This window comes from Podarcis cretensis (assembly GCF_951804945.1).
Source record: "Podarcis cretensis genome assembly, chromosome: 4".
In the NCBI taxonomy this organism is placed as follows: Eukaryota; Metazoa; Chordata; class Lepidosauria; order Squamata; family Lacertidae; genus Podarcis; species Podarcis cretensis.
In genome coordinates this window covers 30,026,524-30,043,674 of record NC_137173.1, presented here as the reverse complement: position 1 = coordinate 30,043,674, position 17,151 = coordinate 30,026,524, and the positions used below count along the sequence as shown (strand labels likewise).

The 17,151-nt window shown below is 43.2% G+C and overlaps 1 protein-coding gene across 3 annotated transcripts in view; it reads left to right on the top strand.

Annotated features, from left to right (window-relative positions):
* The window catches only part of SMAD9 (SMAD family member 9), a 39,392-nt gene that overhangs the window by 4,115 nt on the left and 18,126 nt on the right, over positions 1–17,151 (top strand). For all 3 annotated transcript variants that reach the window (XM_079973903.1, XM_079973905.1, XM_079973904.1), the window contains exon 2: positions 12,622–13,222. In XM_079973903.1, coding sequence (XP_079830029.1) covers positions 12,811–13,222 — 412 coding nt within the window. In that variant the 5' untranslated portion in view covers positions 12,622–12,810. The remainder of the gene's footprint in view (positions 1–12,621; positions 13,223–17,151) is intronic.

Genomic DNA, 17,151 nt, shown 5'->3' with positions numbered 1-17,151 from the left:
AGGTGTGTTCCTTGGGTGAAGGAACTCCACTTGGGCACACCTGGGAGTTAGGTGTTAAGCCAAATCTGAGTTGGGAGTAAACATGATGATAAGCAGAGGAGAGGGAAGGTAGACTTGCACTTCCTGTTTCACACGCTTGCCTACCTAATTCAAAATACATTGTGCATTTCCCTGCAGCAGGAATATGTCCTTACTTTACTAAGAAAGAGATACAAGATAAAGAAATGAAGCGAAGGTGAAGTGCAGTTGTTCAGGCTCCCACTCTTCCACTGCCCCTTTTTAGTTGTGTCTGAAATAATTCTCAGTTTGTACCAAACTTATTTATTACATTGAAAAAAAACCCTGCCATTCTAGGTGCTCAAAGCAGCATGTATCTTATCATCATTTTGTCCTGGTAAGTTAGGTCCATGATTGCCCAGTGAGCTTCATGGCTGTATAGAGACTTGAACCTGGGGCTCCACAACTCTAGTCCAACACACAGTCATGACTTATGCCCCACTGGCTGCCAGGACTTGGCTGTGCTCCTTGCAGAAGTCTTCACTTTCATTTTAGAAGCCTGAACGCTTGGAGAGATATAAAAATGCCATTGTCCCCAGAGATTCAATGTCTCCCAATTTGATGCTTTTACTCCAGTGCCTTAACTATTAACCACACACTGCTTTTATGTCCAAATATAATGCATGACTGAAACAAGTTTGCCAAGGCTCAGGAAGGACAATTTAATAACAAAATAAAGTACAGTTTCCTTCTTGTTTGCTAGTGGAGAGGGGGCTGAGATGTTTCTTTCCTTATCTGTATCTCGAAGGTAGCCCAACCTCTTTCCTTTTGTTCCTAAAATTAATGATTCCTTGCTATCTCTTGGAAAGCCCCCTTTGCTAAATCAGTTCAGGCAGACCATCTCCTCCTCAAATACATCTTGGCCCTTGGCTGGAAGGGAGCTAGACACTGCTATCAGTCCTTCATTTGCACCTTGATTGCTATCTGGGGTTAGTATCCAGTCACTGGTGAGCTCCATGAGAAGTGGATGTGTGATAGAAGAGATGAAAGGAGGAGGGTGTGCTTAGGTTTGTTGCTCCGGCCTGATCAAATCATGCTTTGGAGGAAGAGGATTGTGGCATCTGAATATAGTCTGATTCAGGCACAACTCTAAAGTATGGTTCAGTGTTGCATGCATGCACCCTGGGGTTCTGGCCTCTCCTCCCAGCTTCTGGAGTGGTTGCAGTGATCAGAAGCTTTGCTTCCATTTCAGTCATTGACAGCTTGTTGCTGCCTGTAAACCTGAAGCTGTGCTTAATCTTATGCATTGCTATTATTTATTTGTCACTTATACATACAGTGGTACCTTGGTTTACGAACTTAATCCGTTCCGGAAGTCCGTTGTTAAACCAAAATGTTTTTAAACCAAGACATGCTTTCCCATAGCAGCGGGGGACTCAATTTACAAATGGAACACACTCGACAGGAAGCGAAACATGTTCTGCTTCCAAGGCAAAGTTCACAAACCAAAAAAACCTACTTCTGGGTTTGCAGCGTTCTTAATCCAAGTTGTTCATAAACTAAGCTGCTCTTAAACCAAGGTACCACTGTACAATGTCTCAAAATGACTATGGTGTAGTGCAGAGGTTGTCCACCTGGTGCCCTTCAGATGTTGCGGACTACAATTCACAGCCAGCATGGGCAATAATAGTCGGGGATTACAGGAGTTGTAGTTCACAAGCTTTTGGGGAGTGCTGTGTTGTTGGCTAACTGGTTTAGGGAAACAAGCCAACTTCATAAACCATGGCTTGAGGATAGCCTCTTGTAATAAAGCACCCTAAAGACTAGCAACATTTTGTCTGGGTTCAGGCATAATTATAAACAGCTGTTAGTTAAAAACAGAGGTGAAGGTTTCCTTTCTCCTCCTCATTGCCCACTAAACTCTGGCAGCATCAATCACCTGTTTTTCCACCTCTCTTGATAGGGAGCTTTAATTCAGCCTCTGCACCCAAGCAGATTGCCAACGCAGGTGGATGTGACAGCACAGGCACCTGTCCAGCAGGGAGGGGAAGTTTGTTGTGTATACCAATCCTGATTTGGAAACATCTTTCCATGTCACTCTTTGTCATTTATTCTGATGGCCCTTACATAAGGATAACCCGGTTCTCCATTCAGAAAACAGGAAGCCCTAATACTGAGATATAGGAGTAACATTGCACGTTATTCATATTTGCAACCATGTACTTATATTAGTGCATGGTTCCAGGGTTTTTGAATCCCAGTTAAATAATGCAGAGGGAGCCTATGCCCTGCAAGAAGATGTTGCTTATATTAATTACATTTGAGATAGAATGACAGGAAGATGAAATAGAATTAATTGTTTTAGTGTAAGTTGGGGAGCTTCTCCCCCCCCCCTCCTTTTTAGATACCATCCAGCTACATGATAATAAGCAATAATGTGTTGGAATAAATAGCTATATTGAGCAACAGAAATAGCATTTGTGTTTCAGACCTTTCACTTGGTTTGTGCATTGATTAGGGTTAGAGTTAAGTAAAAAAGCAACAGCAGCTATAGAGTGAGGACTGCAATGAAAAGGAAAAAGAGTAGACAAGTGTCTTAACTATTTAGGACAGCCTTTCTCAAACTTGGATCTCCAAATGTTGTTGGACTACAACTCCCATCATCCCTAGCTACCAGGACCAGTGGTCAGGGTTGATGGGAATTGTAGTCCAATAAACAGCTGGGGACCCAAGTTTGAGAAAGGCTGACTTAGAACATATCACAGGCCAGATGTTCAAGAAAAGGAGGGCAGGAAGGTGTTAATAGGCATTCTAGTCCAAAACATTGGCGGTCATCTGGTTGGTGAAAATTTTATTGAAGGGTTATGGGTTTGTTCTCTCATGCCAAAAACTCATTGTCCTCTCATTTTGATATGAAAACAATTGTTGATGTTAATGTAGGCAAATGCTAGATTCCATATGGTATTTTGCATTGAGCTATCAAGGTGGTTCTTTGCATTCCTGTTATTTTTAGCTTTCCCTCCAGCTCATTCTGAGTATGTATTCTATACTACTTTGATGGAGGAGACCCACAGACAACAACATTGTATTTAGAAATGGATGCATTATTTAGGTGTCACAGGAGACTTTGAGCCCCATCTCTCATTGGTTCATATGTCACAGTAAGCCATAGTTTCAAACTGTGGTTTACTGTGAAGAAGTAAAAATGTGCCTGCAGTTGCATGCTGCTCAGTTCTGGTGGGTAAGCTTGAGTTTGTTTGGAATTATAGCATATCATTACATTGAGAATGGCATGTTGAAATGCTCGGGACTTGCACAAAATCACATCATAGCACTTAAAAAAACCAAAACTTATCTGTGGATTGTTCCAAATACATTTGTGCTGCTAGGCTTGACAGAGAAACCTTAGCAATTTTTACTAACGTCACTTTATTGCCTGTCATATATTCCCCCCTCTTCTTTTAAATATTCAGTTGTCAAGACATCACCAATATTCATTTTTTAATGCCTCTTTGTAAAGAACTTTGTTTGAATCTGGTCTGTAGCTGCTTTTGAAATTTGTCATTTGCAATTTTGACCACTTGCACTTACTGCAAAGTACATTAGTAGCCCAGAACTAAACATCTGAGCAGGCAAAACCTTATCTTGGGAAAAGGGAAGGAAATAACTGTTGCGTACAGCTTCTTTTCAGACATGAAGATCTGCAACGCTTTTGTTTAGCTATAAATTATGCACAGGACATTATTTTCTTGCTGGATTTCATAGTGTCTGTCATCTCCCAGCTGAAAGCCTCATGGTCCTTAACTGGAAACGACATGCTATGCATCATTTTAAGCTGCACAGGTGGGCCTTGCCAGTGAACATGAGAGCTACCTGAAACATACATGGCCTCTCCCTCAAAAATGCTGCCATTTCAATGGCACAGTGACCCTGTTGCTGCCCGGTGGACAGATATTGCTTACAAAAACATGCGGAGTGATGTCTTTTGCTGTGATCATCCTCATCTTGTGTGATATTAAGGTGCCACATTACGGCTGGTCTGATGCAATGCAGTACTGGCTAGAAATAAATAATTCCTATTTCTCTGTGTCGTATATTGTGGGCAGAAGGCAGCATTTTTCAGTAGTTCCATTTGCACTGGATAATTTCTCTCTGTGTTGCAGAAGACCCAATAGCTGCCAAGGTCCAGAAAGGCACGGAGTAGTTCCATCTTACTGTGGCCTCACATTGCATATATACACCAACTTTACTTAATGATATGCGGCACAATCCTTTTCAACTTAACCCCCCCCCCAAACTTGCTTGGTCTGCAGCTGCTTCTAGATTCTATTGAAGTCACTTATGTTTCTACATATAAGGCTGGAAGATTGCACCTAAGGCCTTAGCCAACTTCATAGACTTAACAGGCATTTTGAGATTTTGACATCACTTAGGATTCTTTCTGCTCCTCTGTTATTAGATTAAGTGGACTGGTTGTGCGGAAGGCATGGAGGCCAACAGAAGGTGGCGCCAGAGCCAATTGTAGGCAAAGCCAAATAATTCTTGTTTTGTCCCCCTTCCTGCTGAGATGACGATGATTTATTTATTTATTTATTTATATCCCCAGCCGAAGCCGTGCTCAGAGCAGCTAACAACAGTAAAATACAGCATTCTAAAATCAATTCATTATAAAATCAGTTCAAATCAAATTGATGGCAACCATTGGGCTAGAGTTCTGTGAAGAATTACCAAAGGAGGGGGTCAGGGTGTGCCCTGGCCCAAGGCCTGGTGGAACAGCTCTGTCTTGCAGGCCCTGCGGAAAGATGTCAAGTCCTGCAGGGCCCTAGTCTCTTGTGACAGAGCGTTCCACCAGATTGGAGCCGCAGCCGAAAAAGCCCTGGCTCTGGTTGAGGCCAGCCTAACCTCTCTGTGGTCCGGGACCTCCAAGGTGTTTTTGTTTGAAGACCGTAAGGTCCTCCGTGGGACATATCAGGAGAGGCGGTCCCGTAGGTACAAGAGTTCTACAAGAGCTGCACTGAGGTTAAGGAGGAGGGAGCAGATAGACAGGGTTAGAAAGAAAGGAAGCAGGCTGGGGGTTAGCTGAGGGAAGAATGAGGTTGGTGGGGTAGTGCTCTAATGGGGTAGCCTTTCCAGTTTAGAAACCTTGCTCCAGGGACTGTCTTCAGAACTCCTGTTGGTGGTCTGTAGGTGACTTCAGGTGTAGTCTGTCCAGCTCATCCTCTTCTCTTGACCCTCTGGCACCTGCCTACTCAGCACTCTTATCTTCCTGTCCCTTCACTTTCTTTAGAGCTTACAGTGTGGGTAGACTCCAACTCCCTTCAGCCCCAGCCAGTGGGACCAGTGGTCAGGGATGATGGGACATGGAGTCCCAACAGTAAGTGAGAGTCACAGGCTCCCCATTCCTGGCTTCAATTGCCTCTTTCTCGAGCTGTGCAGCCTGAAAAAACCATTTCTCCTATTATTTTACAAATTTATAAATAGATGTATGTAAGGAGAGCTGTTTCAAGAGGTAGAAGTTGCCAGAAAGACTGCCAGCTTTGCTTGGCCCAAAGGAGAATCTCTTCATGCTCTGGACTGTGTCAAATCACTTGTTTTCTAGCAGCTGAAGCAGACAAGAATTGTTGTTGGGAGAAAAACAGCGTGACAATCACAGACTGTGAGAAGGATGCCAACTAAAACATGCTCAAATAGCTGTTAACAAAAATATTTGTGGGCACCACAATGCTATGTTCTGAAAATACCTCTGCAGATGTAAAAACCGAAATATTATAGGAATACTGTTTTGTGTGAGTAAACACTCACTAGCCTTGCTGTGGCTTGATCTTTTGCAGTTACTATTGATGGATCACTAAGATGATTATCAGCTACCCCAAGAATGAGGAACTGAGGGCACACCAATGTTTTTAGATGAAGGTGTGGGGCTTGTTCTCTGCCTGAGAATGTTTGTGCCAGGAGATCTAAAAGATTAGTCAGAATTTGGCAAGAGGGAGAAAAAGTAGGTGTAAGTTTTTGGTGCTGTCTCATAGAAGCAGTCGTGCAGGGCTGTAGGGGTGCTTTCTGTTTGGGTTTAGAGACTGTTTTGGGATAGGCACTACTGTCCAGTTTGTCTGCTTGTAATTATAATTGCAAACTCTTTGTGTTGTGAAACCAGTGGTTTACCTGTGGAGTTTTGTTGTGCCCCTGAGAAATGTGGGTGCACAATGTCAGCATTTACAACAAAGAAAATGTGTGATGGAACCATGCAGGGTGGATAGGGAGTCATTAGGTATTATGCTGGGTAGCAAAGTGTACAAGGATGATGAATGCATTGCCAATGCTCGTTTTCCCCCCCCCCCCATTCTCCCTTCCCATCCCTTTTCCTTTTGTGTCATGTATTTCAGGTTGTAAGCCTGAGAACAGGAGGTGACTTATTACTGATATGTGTAAGCTCCTCCAGGAGCTGTTTAGTTGTTTTTTGGCTGAAGAGTGGAGTGAAAATGCTTTAAATAAATACACAAGTGTATAAGTGGTGTACTTGTTGGAGTGTGTGTGTGTGTGTGTGGAGATTTTGAAACTTTGATTTTTATTTTTTTTAAAGGCACAGGGTGTTCTCTTCTTTATGGGTGAGCTAATGGGTATTTTACAGGGCTAGTAACGTTTTATTTTTTCCATTCTATCTGTATGGCAGTACAACAAGTGAGACTTTTAATACCAAGATAGAAAAAGGCTGCTGGATGATGTCACTGGTCTCAATGTCACCGAAAGTGCCAAATCAATCCACAGACTCGAGAGAGGCCTGTCTAGACAGATATATATATGGGTAGATAATAAGAAAAAAGCCCACTGTTTCAGTTCTACTGCTAGAATCTAATGGACTGCAATTTTGTTCAGCTCAAGAACTACAAAGATACTAGTCCCAGCCCATTATTCTATACTGCTGTGAGTTTGGTGAGGGGTAGTCAGTGTGTTGCCTGAGTCCCTTCTAATTCGTGAGTCTTGGATCCAGCATGGTTAAAAATCAAATGGAGGATTCCATGCTTCTGTGTGTGAGTTAATAGTCCTAAGGACCAACTTAGTATGACAAAATAAGTAGCACTGTGCCAGAGAGCAAATAGGTGGGCCCCTCCCTCACCTGACTGGTAGTGAGAAAAACAAAAGCCAGAGTGTTTGTGAGTTGGGCAAGAAGCAGGTAGCAACCAGAGAGGCAGACCCATCTTTGATTTCTCCTTTATTCCAAGGCTGTGAATACAGTGGTACCTCTAGTGACGAACTTAATTCGTTCTGGAGGTCCGTTCTTAACCTGAAACTGTTCTTAACTAGAGGCATGCTTTCGCTAATGGGGCCTCTTGCTGCCGCTGCGCTGCTGGCACACGACTTCCGTTCTCATCCTGGGGCAAAGTTCTCAACTCAAGGTAACTCTTCCAAGTTAGTGGAGTTTGTAACCTGAAGTGTTTGTAACCTGAGGCCTTTGTAACTCGAGGTACCACTGTATGGGAGAAGCAAGAACTTTTGGGATGTAAATGCTGTGAGCCCCACTATCGTAGGCTCAGGTTGTACATACAGTGGTACCTCGCAAGACGAAATTAATTTGTTCTGCGAGTTTTTTCGTCTTGCGATTTTTTTCGTCTTGCGAAGCACGGATTTTGGAAAAGCTTCAAAAATCACCAAAGTCTTAAAAAACCTCAAAAAAGGCTACCACACCGCGTGCTATGAGTTGCTCCTCGAAGTCAAGACGCAACTGCACCCCCTGAATGCACGGTTTCAAGAAAAAGGAAACAAACTTGCAAGACAAAGGAAACAAACTTGCAAGACGTTTTCGTCTTGCGAAGCAAGCTCATAGGGAAATCCGTCTTGCGAAGCAACTCAAAAAACGAAAACCTCTTTCGTCTTGCGAGTTTTTCGTCTTACGAGGCATTCGTCTTGCGAGGTACCACTGTATGTGTAAATAAACCATATAGACACCACAGTCTGCACTGTCTCTCATTCCAAGGAAACTGAACCCTGGATAAGCTCCTGGAGCCTGTAACAATACTATTCTATTCAGTGCCTTTTTGGTGCAGCATTTATGTCACTGGACAGATGCACCGCACTGGAATCCAACATAGTTTTCTCAGTCTGTATGGCCTGCTTCCTGAAAGTTGTGCAAGGTTGTCCCAATGCACCAAGGCAGTCCAGAGGAAAAAATGTTTGAGAACCACTGCCTTCAAGGATATGACTTCACAACTATGAACCTCAAGATTTGTTTTGCAGTGTACAACTTGTATGCACCATACGAGTTCCTGCAGATTGCAGGGTCGTGTCACCTCTGTTAAGTTCAAAGGAACGGCAAGGCAAAACTGTTTGTTCTTCCAGGGGCTTACATCATCTGTGTGAGAAAATAATCTCTGATTAGCACGTCAGTATCGAGTACTGCTCGAACTATCTAATATCTTGTTGCTGTCATTTATTTCCCAGTGGTGCTATCATGCAGATGGTGTATCTTGCTCCTTCGTGCTGACTCACTGTGGCACACCATATCCTAGAATATGATAAGGGCCACTTGGCTAAGTCCCCCCCCCCCCGCCCCAAGGTGTGGAGGATCAGTGTTGGTGACTGCCCTTGGTGGCCTTCAGTGTAATTCCAGCCCTGAAATTATACATTATGTTTCATGCGTATATGTCTTTGCATCAGCCAAGCAGAAAGGAGGGCTAGGCCTTTTAAAACGGAGCAGCAAATTCAGAGGAATGCTTAGGCTAGGCTGCTGAGCAACGTTTTGTATTATGCGCTTTAGAAAACCTGATGCTAGAATCTTCCCGAGACTGTGGCTGTACCACAGAGTGTTTCCATTTTTATTATTTATCATCACAGTTTGATCCCAACAGTGATCCTATATGAGGAATCTCATTTTATCCTTGCAGTAACCCTGTGAGGTAAAGATAGGCCCTGAGAGACTTCCCTGAACCTTTCTAGGGAATGTCATAGCCAAGAAGAGATTTATACATGGGATTCTCATATCAAAACAACAATAAACTACACTGACTCTCTCACTGCCAGTGGCCTGGCTTTGAAAAATGTCTGTTGATATCACTACTGTCATTTCTGAGAGACTCTTAATTCTGTTCATGCTTAGATGGGCCTGGGATTTTAAAAGTGACCACTGCCGGTTTTTTGTTTTAGGTAATTAGTAAAAATCACTCCCTTTCATTTGCATCAAACAGCAAGCCTGTCTATTTCTAAAATATAATTATTTTTGTATAAATGCCTATGTCCTGGTCTTATCTCCCACCAGCAGTAACAGCATTGCAGAGTCATGCTGATGTCACAGGTAACTTATTTAATCTGACCGAAAGAGATAACATTGTTTATTTAAAGCCTTGTTTAAAATGGGAAGCAGAGGTGGGGGAACCACAAGACAGCACTCCGAAATGTTAGTTTTAAGATCTGGTGATTGCCTGGCTATAAAGTTACATTAACTTAATCAGGAAACAGATAAGAAGTCTAACAGTAAAATGGCAGGCATGTGTTTTGGTTGGACTTGGGTTTCAGTGAGGTGAGTGGAATACTCCCTGGTACCTGTGTCTAGCATTGCAGCCTAAGTCTCCCCAGTCCCTCAAGTTCATACAGTTAGACAGATTTGTTACTCTCCTTTTTGCACCATTGGTTTACTCTTTAGCTCTGCCCAGTTAATAGCACAGCACCTCCTTCTTCCATCACAACATTTTTTGAGTGTGAGTGAGATAAAGAAGTGAGGCTGACCGGTGGACTTCCTATCACCAAATTGTCCTGTCTGAAGTGTTAAGATGCGTGACTTAAATATCCACTAAAGAACTGCCTCCTCCCAAACCATCCTTCCCACTCCTGAAGGCAGGTGTGGAGAACCTTTGGCCCTCCAGATGTTGCCCTAGCTGGCATAGCCTATGTTCTGCCTCCTGGTCAGAACTGTTTTGAAAGAAAGGAATCAAGACAAGCTTTTAATTTACTTGGTTAGGTTTTTAATAGCCTGAAGCTCAACTTGGTTTTTAATTGGTTCCAGTTGGCCTTTTGCTGCTGCTTAATTTGTTTTTTATGAAACATTGTTTTGCTTTCAAATGATATAATCTTCCCTGAGCTCTGTAATTTTTCTTTAAATCTTTTTCAACTGCAGAATGGAAGGATATGCGTTTTCTCGAACAGATAAATAAATAATTGTGTGTGAAGGAATATTTCGGTGGAATGAAGACATGTTCATGTTCCTACAGTGAGAGGAGTAGATTTATACAGGCAAACACAGAAATGCAGACAGATCGCAGCTCCAGGAATTTGGAGTCTTACTTTCAGAGATGGCACAATAATCTGTGTACTTGTCACACCAAGCTTTGACGGCTGCAATGCTTCAGCTGGTTTGAAATGCAGCCCCCTAAGTCCTCATGGGGCAGTTAGGTGGTTGTATCTTGTGACACCATTGTTGTACCAGCCACTTTGGTTCCCACTCTGCTTCCATTCCCAATTTCATGGAATCATTTGCCCAACATGGGGTTCAGACTCACAACCCTGAGATTAAGAGTCTCATGCTCTACCGATCTGAAGTGGTGGCTCTAACATTTTAAAGCCTTTAAACAGCTTGGGTCCAAGTTACTCAAAGAACCTACTGCACCTGTAACCCTCTTGCGTGCAGATTAAAATCAACAGTGGAATACCTTCTCATTTATCCACCTGCGAGATCAGTGAAACTGGTGGGCGTGAGGAAGAAGCTTTCTCCATAGTAGCCATGTGGCTTTGAAGTAACTGCCAGCTGACCTTTGTAAAGCTTTTGGGCTTTAGGTCTTCGGAAATGGCTTTGGCCCACTTATTTAAACTGGTGTATTGATGACTGGTGCCATCGGGGCAGGACTTTGGATCTGCAGTCCAGGGCCTGCTCAGCAGAATGAGCAGAAGCCCCCTAAATGCATCAAGGCTGCCTTACACATTTTGAATTACCATCTAAAGAGGGAGGCCACAATAATGCCATTTAGTCCAGAGTCTAAAATTATCTAAGTCTGCCTGCATGCTCCCTGTCAAGGGCATGTCATCAGTGTACGTCTACTATTCATACGGAGCAGTACAGAATTTTTATTCTTCTTCTCGATCAAGTGGTCATGTCATCATCAGAGTCTTTTTTTTCTCCCAGCCCGCAGGCATCTTCTTGCCCGTTGTAAATTGGCAGGGCTGATAAAAGTGCTAGTGCCTCCAGAGGATCTTCCTCCAAAGGCCAGCTACTAAGAATGGCTCGCATTGAAATTAGAAACAGCGCCAAAAACACCAAGTGAAATTTTAAGACTGAAATGCTCCTTCAGCTTTACCAGTTCCTAAGAGAAATAGTATAGATTCCCTCTAGCTCTTTTTTAACAGTTGTGTCAACAAGTCATCAGAAATCTGTGCTAGTTAACACACAGTTGGGGGAGGGACTCCACCCCCCTTCTTGTCTGAGACCGAATGCCCCACCTTTTGTCAGGGCAATGACTATGATCATGTGTTTTTCTTCCTTGATGGCCCCTCTCAGCCAATCTCTTGAGGAAGCTGGCTTGACTTATCTGTTAAAGGTAAAGGTAAAGGTACCCCTGCCTGTACGGGCCAGTCTTGACAGACTCTGGGGTTGTGCGCCCATCTCACTTAAGAGGCCAGGGGCCAGCGCTGTCCGGAGACACTTCCGGGTCACGTGGCCAGCGTGATATCGCTGCTCTGGCGAGCCAGAGTCGCACACGGAAACGCCGTTTACCTGCCCGCTGGTAAGCGGTCCCTATTTATCTACTTGCACCCGGAGGTGCTTTCGAACTGCTAGGTTGGCAGGCGCTGGGACCGAGCAGCGGGAGCGCACCCCGCCGCAGGGATTCGAACCGCCGACCTTTCGATCGGCAAGTCCTAGGCGCTGAGGCTTTAACCCACAGCGCCACCTGCGTCCCTGACTTATCTGTTAGGCCTTGCTAAATCCATTGGTCAAACCAACACATTTACTAAATTCAGAAATTATGGGGAGAACCTGGCACCCAGGAATTTTAGGGGATCCTTGCCCCCTGCCAACCCATGACAATATTATAACTGCTGGGTGTGATGCACATGTAGGTCCGGCAGGACCCAGATTAACCCTAATATAACCTTGGAAATATCATTCCACCATAATAAGAACAGTGCCAATTTTTTACATGTTTATTCTCTGTTGCATGTATTGCATCGTAATACTCAGGAGTAGATCTGGAGAGGAGAGGGAGAAGTTCCATTGCAGAAGTGGAAGTCCTTGTGCAAATGAAATGGATTTGTTGGATTCAATCCAGTGGGCTTTTAGATATCTAAAGATGTGGTACTACTAGGTTAGAAACTTCACAGGCAGAACTATAGTGTTTCAAGATCCTTTCTTGGCTTTCCCTTCTTTTGTTTTTATGAGAAAAGACATTAACTATACCCAGTTTATAGTACATAGTGAGTAAAGTTTATTTTAAAGTGGCTGCAATCCTGTGCCTGTTGAATTTTGCTATTGCTGAAGATTCTGGTTGTGATATATAGAAAGATGCTGTCTTTATTTATTTTACTCTAGTGAACAAAAAGCAGAAAAACAAACAGACAAAATTGGTTCTGTTTCAAGGTGAGTTTTTAAAAAGAGAGATGAAAAAGGATCTGTAATATGTCTGACAGAACACTGTTCTTTTATTGCAGAATTGTTCGATATTGGAAGACACTTGCGATGAAATATCTCTAAGAACACCTAGGATATGTGTGAACGAGCCTGATTTTGAAAGCAGCTGTCCTCCCAGTGCCAAAATTTGGGCCTCATTTTTTTTTTTTAAGAAAGATCTACATATCTGGGGTCTCACTTTGCAATCATACGTATTATCTCCGATTCATATGCACTCCAGCACCTCGATCAGTTCTTTGTTCTCCTTCACCAGCCCGGCTGTGAAGAGACTGCTGGGCTGGAAGCAAGGAGATGAAGAGGAGAAGTGGGCGGAAAAGGCTGTTGACTCCTTGGTGAAGAAGCTAAAGAAGAAGAAGGGAGCCATGGAGGAACTGGAGAGGGCGCTCAGCTGCCCCGGGCAGCCCAGCAAGTGTGTGACAATCCCACGGTCTTTGGATGGGCGGTTGCAAGTGTCTCATCGCAAAGGGCTGCCTCATGTCATCTACTGCAGAGTGTGGCGCTGGCCTGACCTGCAGTCTCACCATGAACTGAAAGCACTGGAATGTTGCGAGTTCCCGTTTGGCTCAAAGCAGAAAGAAGTGTGCATTAATCCTTACCATTATCGACGTGTGGAGACCCCAGGTAAGCAAGTCATCCCAATAAATTAAAAAAGTATCTATGTTTCAACAGTAATACCATAAACATAAAAACAAAAACAACACATGGAGTGCCTGTTATTGGATTGTCGGTTACAAAAAGTAACAGTAAGGTACATACATGATAAAATTCATTGATTAATTTCCAGAGAGATACATGTGTTGTAACAACTGGGCTGACTTATGGATGTGACCAGTGAACAAAGACCGCTTGCCTAAAAATTTGTCTCTCTTCGCCTGTCCATTAACAACTCTCCTGTGTTGGGTCATGCGTTCCAAAATTGCTTTTCCCCATATGCGTGCATACTGCGAAGGCAAAGTAACATTTTCCCGTTTCCCATTTGGCAGCTATCTTATGGCAGCAGCTAAGAGAAAAGAGATTAGGGTTGAAGATGGAACCAGAGGATTAAAGTTGTTCTCAGGTGACAAAAGTGCTAATTTGGGATCTAAGATCAAATTATGATTATCAGAGAAATTTCAGAGAAAACATTTTGGATAGTAGATCCCAGAGCATTGCACCCTCTCCAATCTAAAAATAAATTTTGATGCAAAGGCTACCACTGCATTGGGTTTCATATTTTGTAAGAAATCTCATTATGAAACCATAAGAATAAGAGGAAAATATAGACTCCTTGATGAAGAAAGAAAACTGAATCAGTTTTCTACTGAGAAATCTACGTTGCTGTTTTTAACCAGGAACCAAGTTCTGCTGCTTCAGGATAGAAACAGCCTTGTTAAATCTTGTGATGAATCTGACTAAACATGGGTTGGAAGTAATCTTAAAGGCTACTTTGTGACAGTGTTAGCAATCAATCATGGTTTCTTAAAAGCCATCAGGTGAAATAAGCTGTGTCAGTATGAATTTTTTGGCCGCTGTGATTTGTTGTGATACAGCGTTTGTTTTTATTTATGGGATTTATTCTTTTTAAGTGTGTGAGGCAAGTTCAGAGTCACTGATGAGAAGGCAAAATTTTGTTTTTATTTAGTGATTTGTTTCTTTGTTTTAAATACCCTGCCCTTCCTCCTGATTGGAGCCCAGGGCAGCTAACAACAGTCTCTTGCAACCTTGCAAATATACAGAATCATAAAACAATTGAAATTGAACAAATTCATGCCAATTCTAAAACATCCTGTAAAAATGTAATAATAGGAGAAGAGAAATACATGACACATTTTCCAAAATAAAGGGGAGACTAGACGAGATTCTGGAGATCTGTGATCATATCTGCCATACGTTGTATTAAAAAAAAAATGTCAAGAATTGGGGATTGGATTGGGAACATTCCACTGGGGAGGTAAGATTCAACCATTCTCCTCTGCTCTCTCAGTGTAAATCACACACCAAGTTAAACTTGCACTGTTAGAACAGTGCTGTGGTCATGTAATGAAATAATTTGCAACTCAGCTCATAATGTTCCGTGTAGTTACAGAGCTACCCTAAATTGGTCAGATGTGCCATGGCAAATTTGGATTGTGCTTCTGTTCTGCACTTAATGAAGCAGACAAATGATTGCTTTGCCTCAAGTGCAGCTTGGCACAGTGGAACTCAACTCACTTTGCTGCTGTGGTTTTGCAAACTTTTGTCTCCTCCTTCAAGTGCTGCCCTAAAGTCACAAATCAGGTGTCAAAAGAAGCCATTGTGGTAGCGGATTCCTGGAATGTAGGTGCAGTTAATTGCATTTCTTTCTCCAAAGGTTTCTCTCTTGTGGTTCTTGCTCATATTTGTACTTGTCCAGGGTGCTGAAACTTCAGAAGGTGGTTTTTTAAAAAAGCTTCTTTCTTAAAGCCATACTAGATGCTATGCAAGGAATAATTCATCAGTCACCCAATACGTAGGTATCCATTGAAAAGCACCCCTAGGGCATGGACTCGTTAACCCTTTGCTGGGGTACCCTGACACCATTTACCCAATCTATGTCCTCCCAGCTGCTTTTTGCCTCGCTGGTATTGTGGAAGCTCATGGGAATTCAAGACAGGATGTTGTAGGAGGAAGCACAGGAAAACAAACAAGAGACATTTCATTAACAGAGCCTAAGGTGGTGGTTGTTTTTTGTTCTGCAATATTGTCACACCTGCACTCTGAAAGGATTGGAAAATCCTGTTGATGATTTGGAGAGGATTAGGCCCCAAATGAGCTCACCTTCTCTCACTTTGCTAGGATAATTGGGCTTTACCATGTTGGCTGGCCTCACCTTCTGAAACTAGTACACAAGACTGGTTCAGGGGTCAGCCTAACCTGAATGCTTCCGGAATTAGGCTCCTCTGCCAAGCAGTCAACAGCCTATGCTTTTGGTCTTCCTTGTTTTGCTAGTTCTTGCCCTTTCTTCTAAGAGGGCACTGGAGGAGCATAAGAGAGAAGGCATGGATTGTACCTGGTCTCTGAGACTATGGGCAGAGGCTATGCCCAAATCTGGAAATGATGTGCGTTTGAGTGTTATGAATCAATGAACGATGTGTATTTGAATATGGATCTTCAGCTACAGTCTTGGGAATTGGCCTCTAAAATGCTCAACCTGCTTTCCTGATTGCTTGCAGTTCCTGATTTGTCTCTACCAAAGTTATTTATGCACCTCATGTATCAGTTTTTTGGAATTTAACCTGAGTTCCTGTCTGGAAATACTTTTTAAAATTGATATATTCAACGAATATCTTTTAAAAAACATGATAAAAAACCCTAATTTTGTGTAATCTCATATGTCCTATAGGTTGCACAGGATAGTGGGGGGGGGGGGAGGGAAATGGAGGCTTTTGTTTCACTGCATAATTCTGACCCACCTAGGATGTTAATGTTTTAACATCAAACATTAAAAGGCATCCCAATACAGGCCTGCCTTCAGTTCTGTTTGGAAAGTTGTATAGTTGTTTATCTGTTTGACATCTGTTTAACTCAGCAATAAAATTGTCCACTCTTGAGTAAATTATATTGTTCGACTGTGGCATTGGTCCAATGGACTTTCCGCCAAAATAACAATAATTACATCTGTTCTTATGGCAAGAAGATGTGTTTTTGTCCTTCAGCCAATCTCTTCCATTGGCTCACTTGCAGTGTAGTGCAGATATAGCCAGGGGAAAACCCCTTTCATTTTTGCATTTATGTATCTTGAGCTTAAGATTATTCAATAAGATTCAAGGGGGGTATGTGCACAGGAAGCCCTTAACTGAGTCAGACCATTGGTCCATTTGACTTAGCATTGCCTACCCTGATTGGCAGAGGCACACTGGGGTCTGATACAGGGGACACTTACCAGTTCTTAACTGGAAATTTGAACCTGGGACCTTACACAAGTGGTTGTGATTTCTCTCTTTTAAATAAATAATTTTTATGCTTTTGCTGCAATCTGTGGCAGCAGCAACAGAGCTCTTCTAGGTGTCCATCCCCCCCCAAAAAAAACATCCCCACTAAATGCCCCAAAATGACATTTCATCATAGCATAGTGTCAGGGAACTGCCATCAGTGCCGGAGAGAGCAAAAGCCAGAGGGATTCCAGAGAGCGTCCAGGGATCGGGAGGAGCAGCCCATCTTCTGGGGAAGAGAATCAGCGTAGCACCAGTGGAGAAGGGGGGCAGATGGGGGAAGCGGCGAGGCGGTCCCATGACTCCTTGCCCGGGACCAGCGGGAAGAGTAGAGGTCTTCCGCTGCCCACGCCCTCCTTGCGCAGAAGGCTTCCGCGCAGAGAGAGTAGGAGGAGACTAGGCGTCAGAGAGCTTCTTTGCTGGAAGAAGTTTAAGAAACGCCCACTGATGGATTCCGCCAGCGATTGAGTCAGCCACGGGTGAGTGGCTGTCCGGACAGAAAAGGTTCACTTAGGCAACCCAGCCAGGTGTTTGCACCCAGCCGGATAGATACAGCCAGCTTACGCACGAGCAACCCCTAGAACCATTACACATAGCATGCCAAGGAGCCATGTGGCTGCC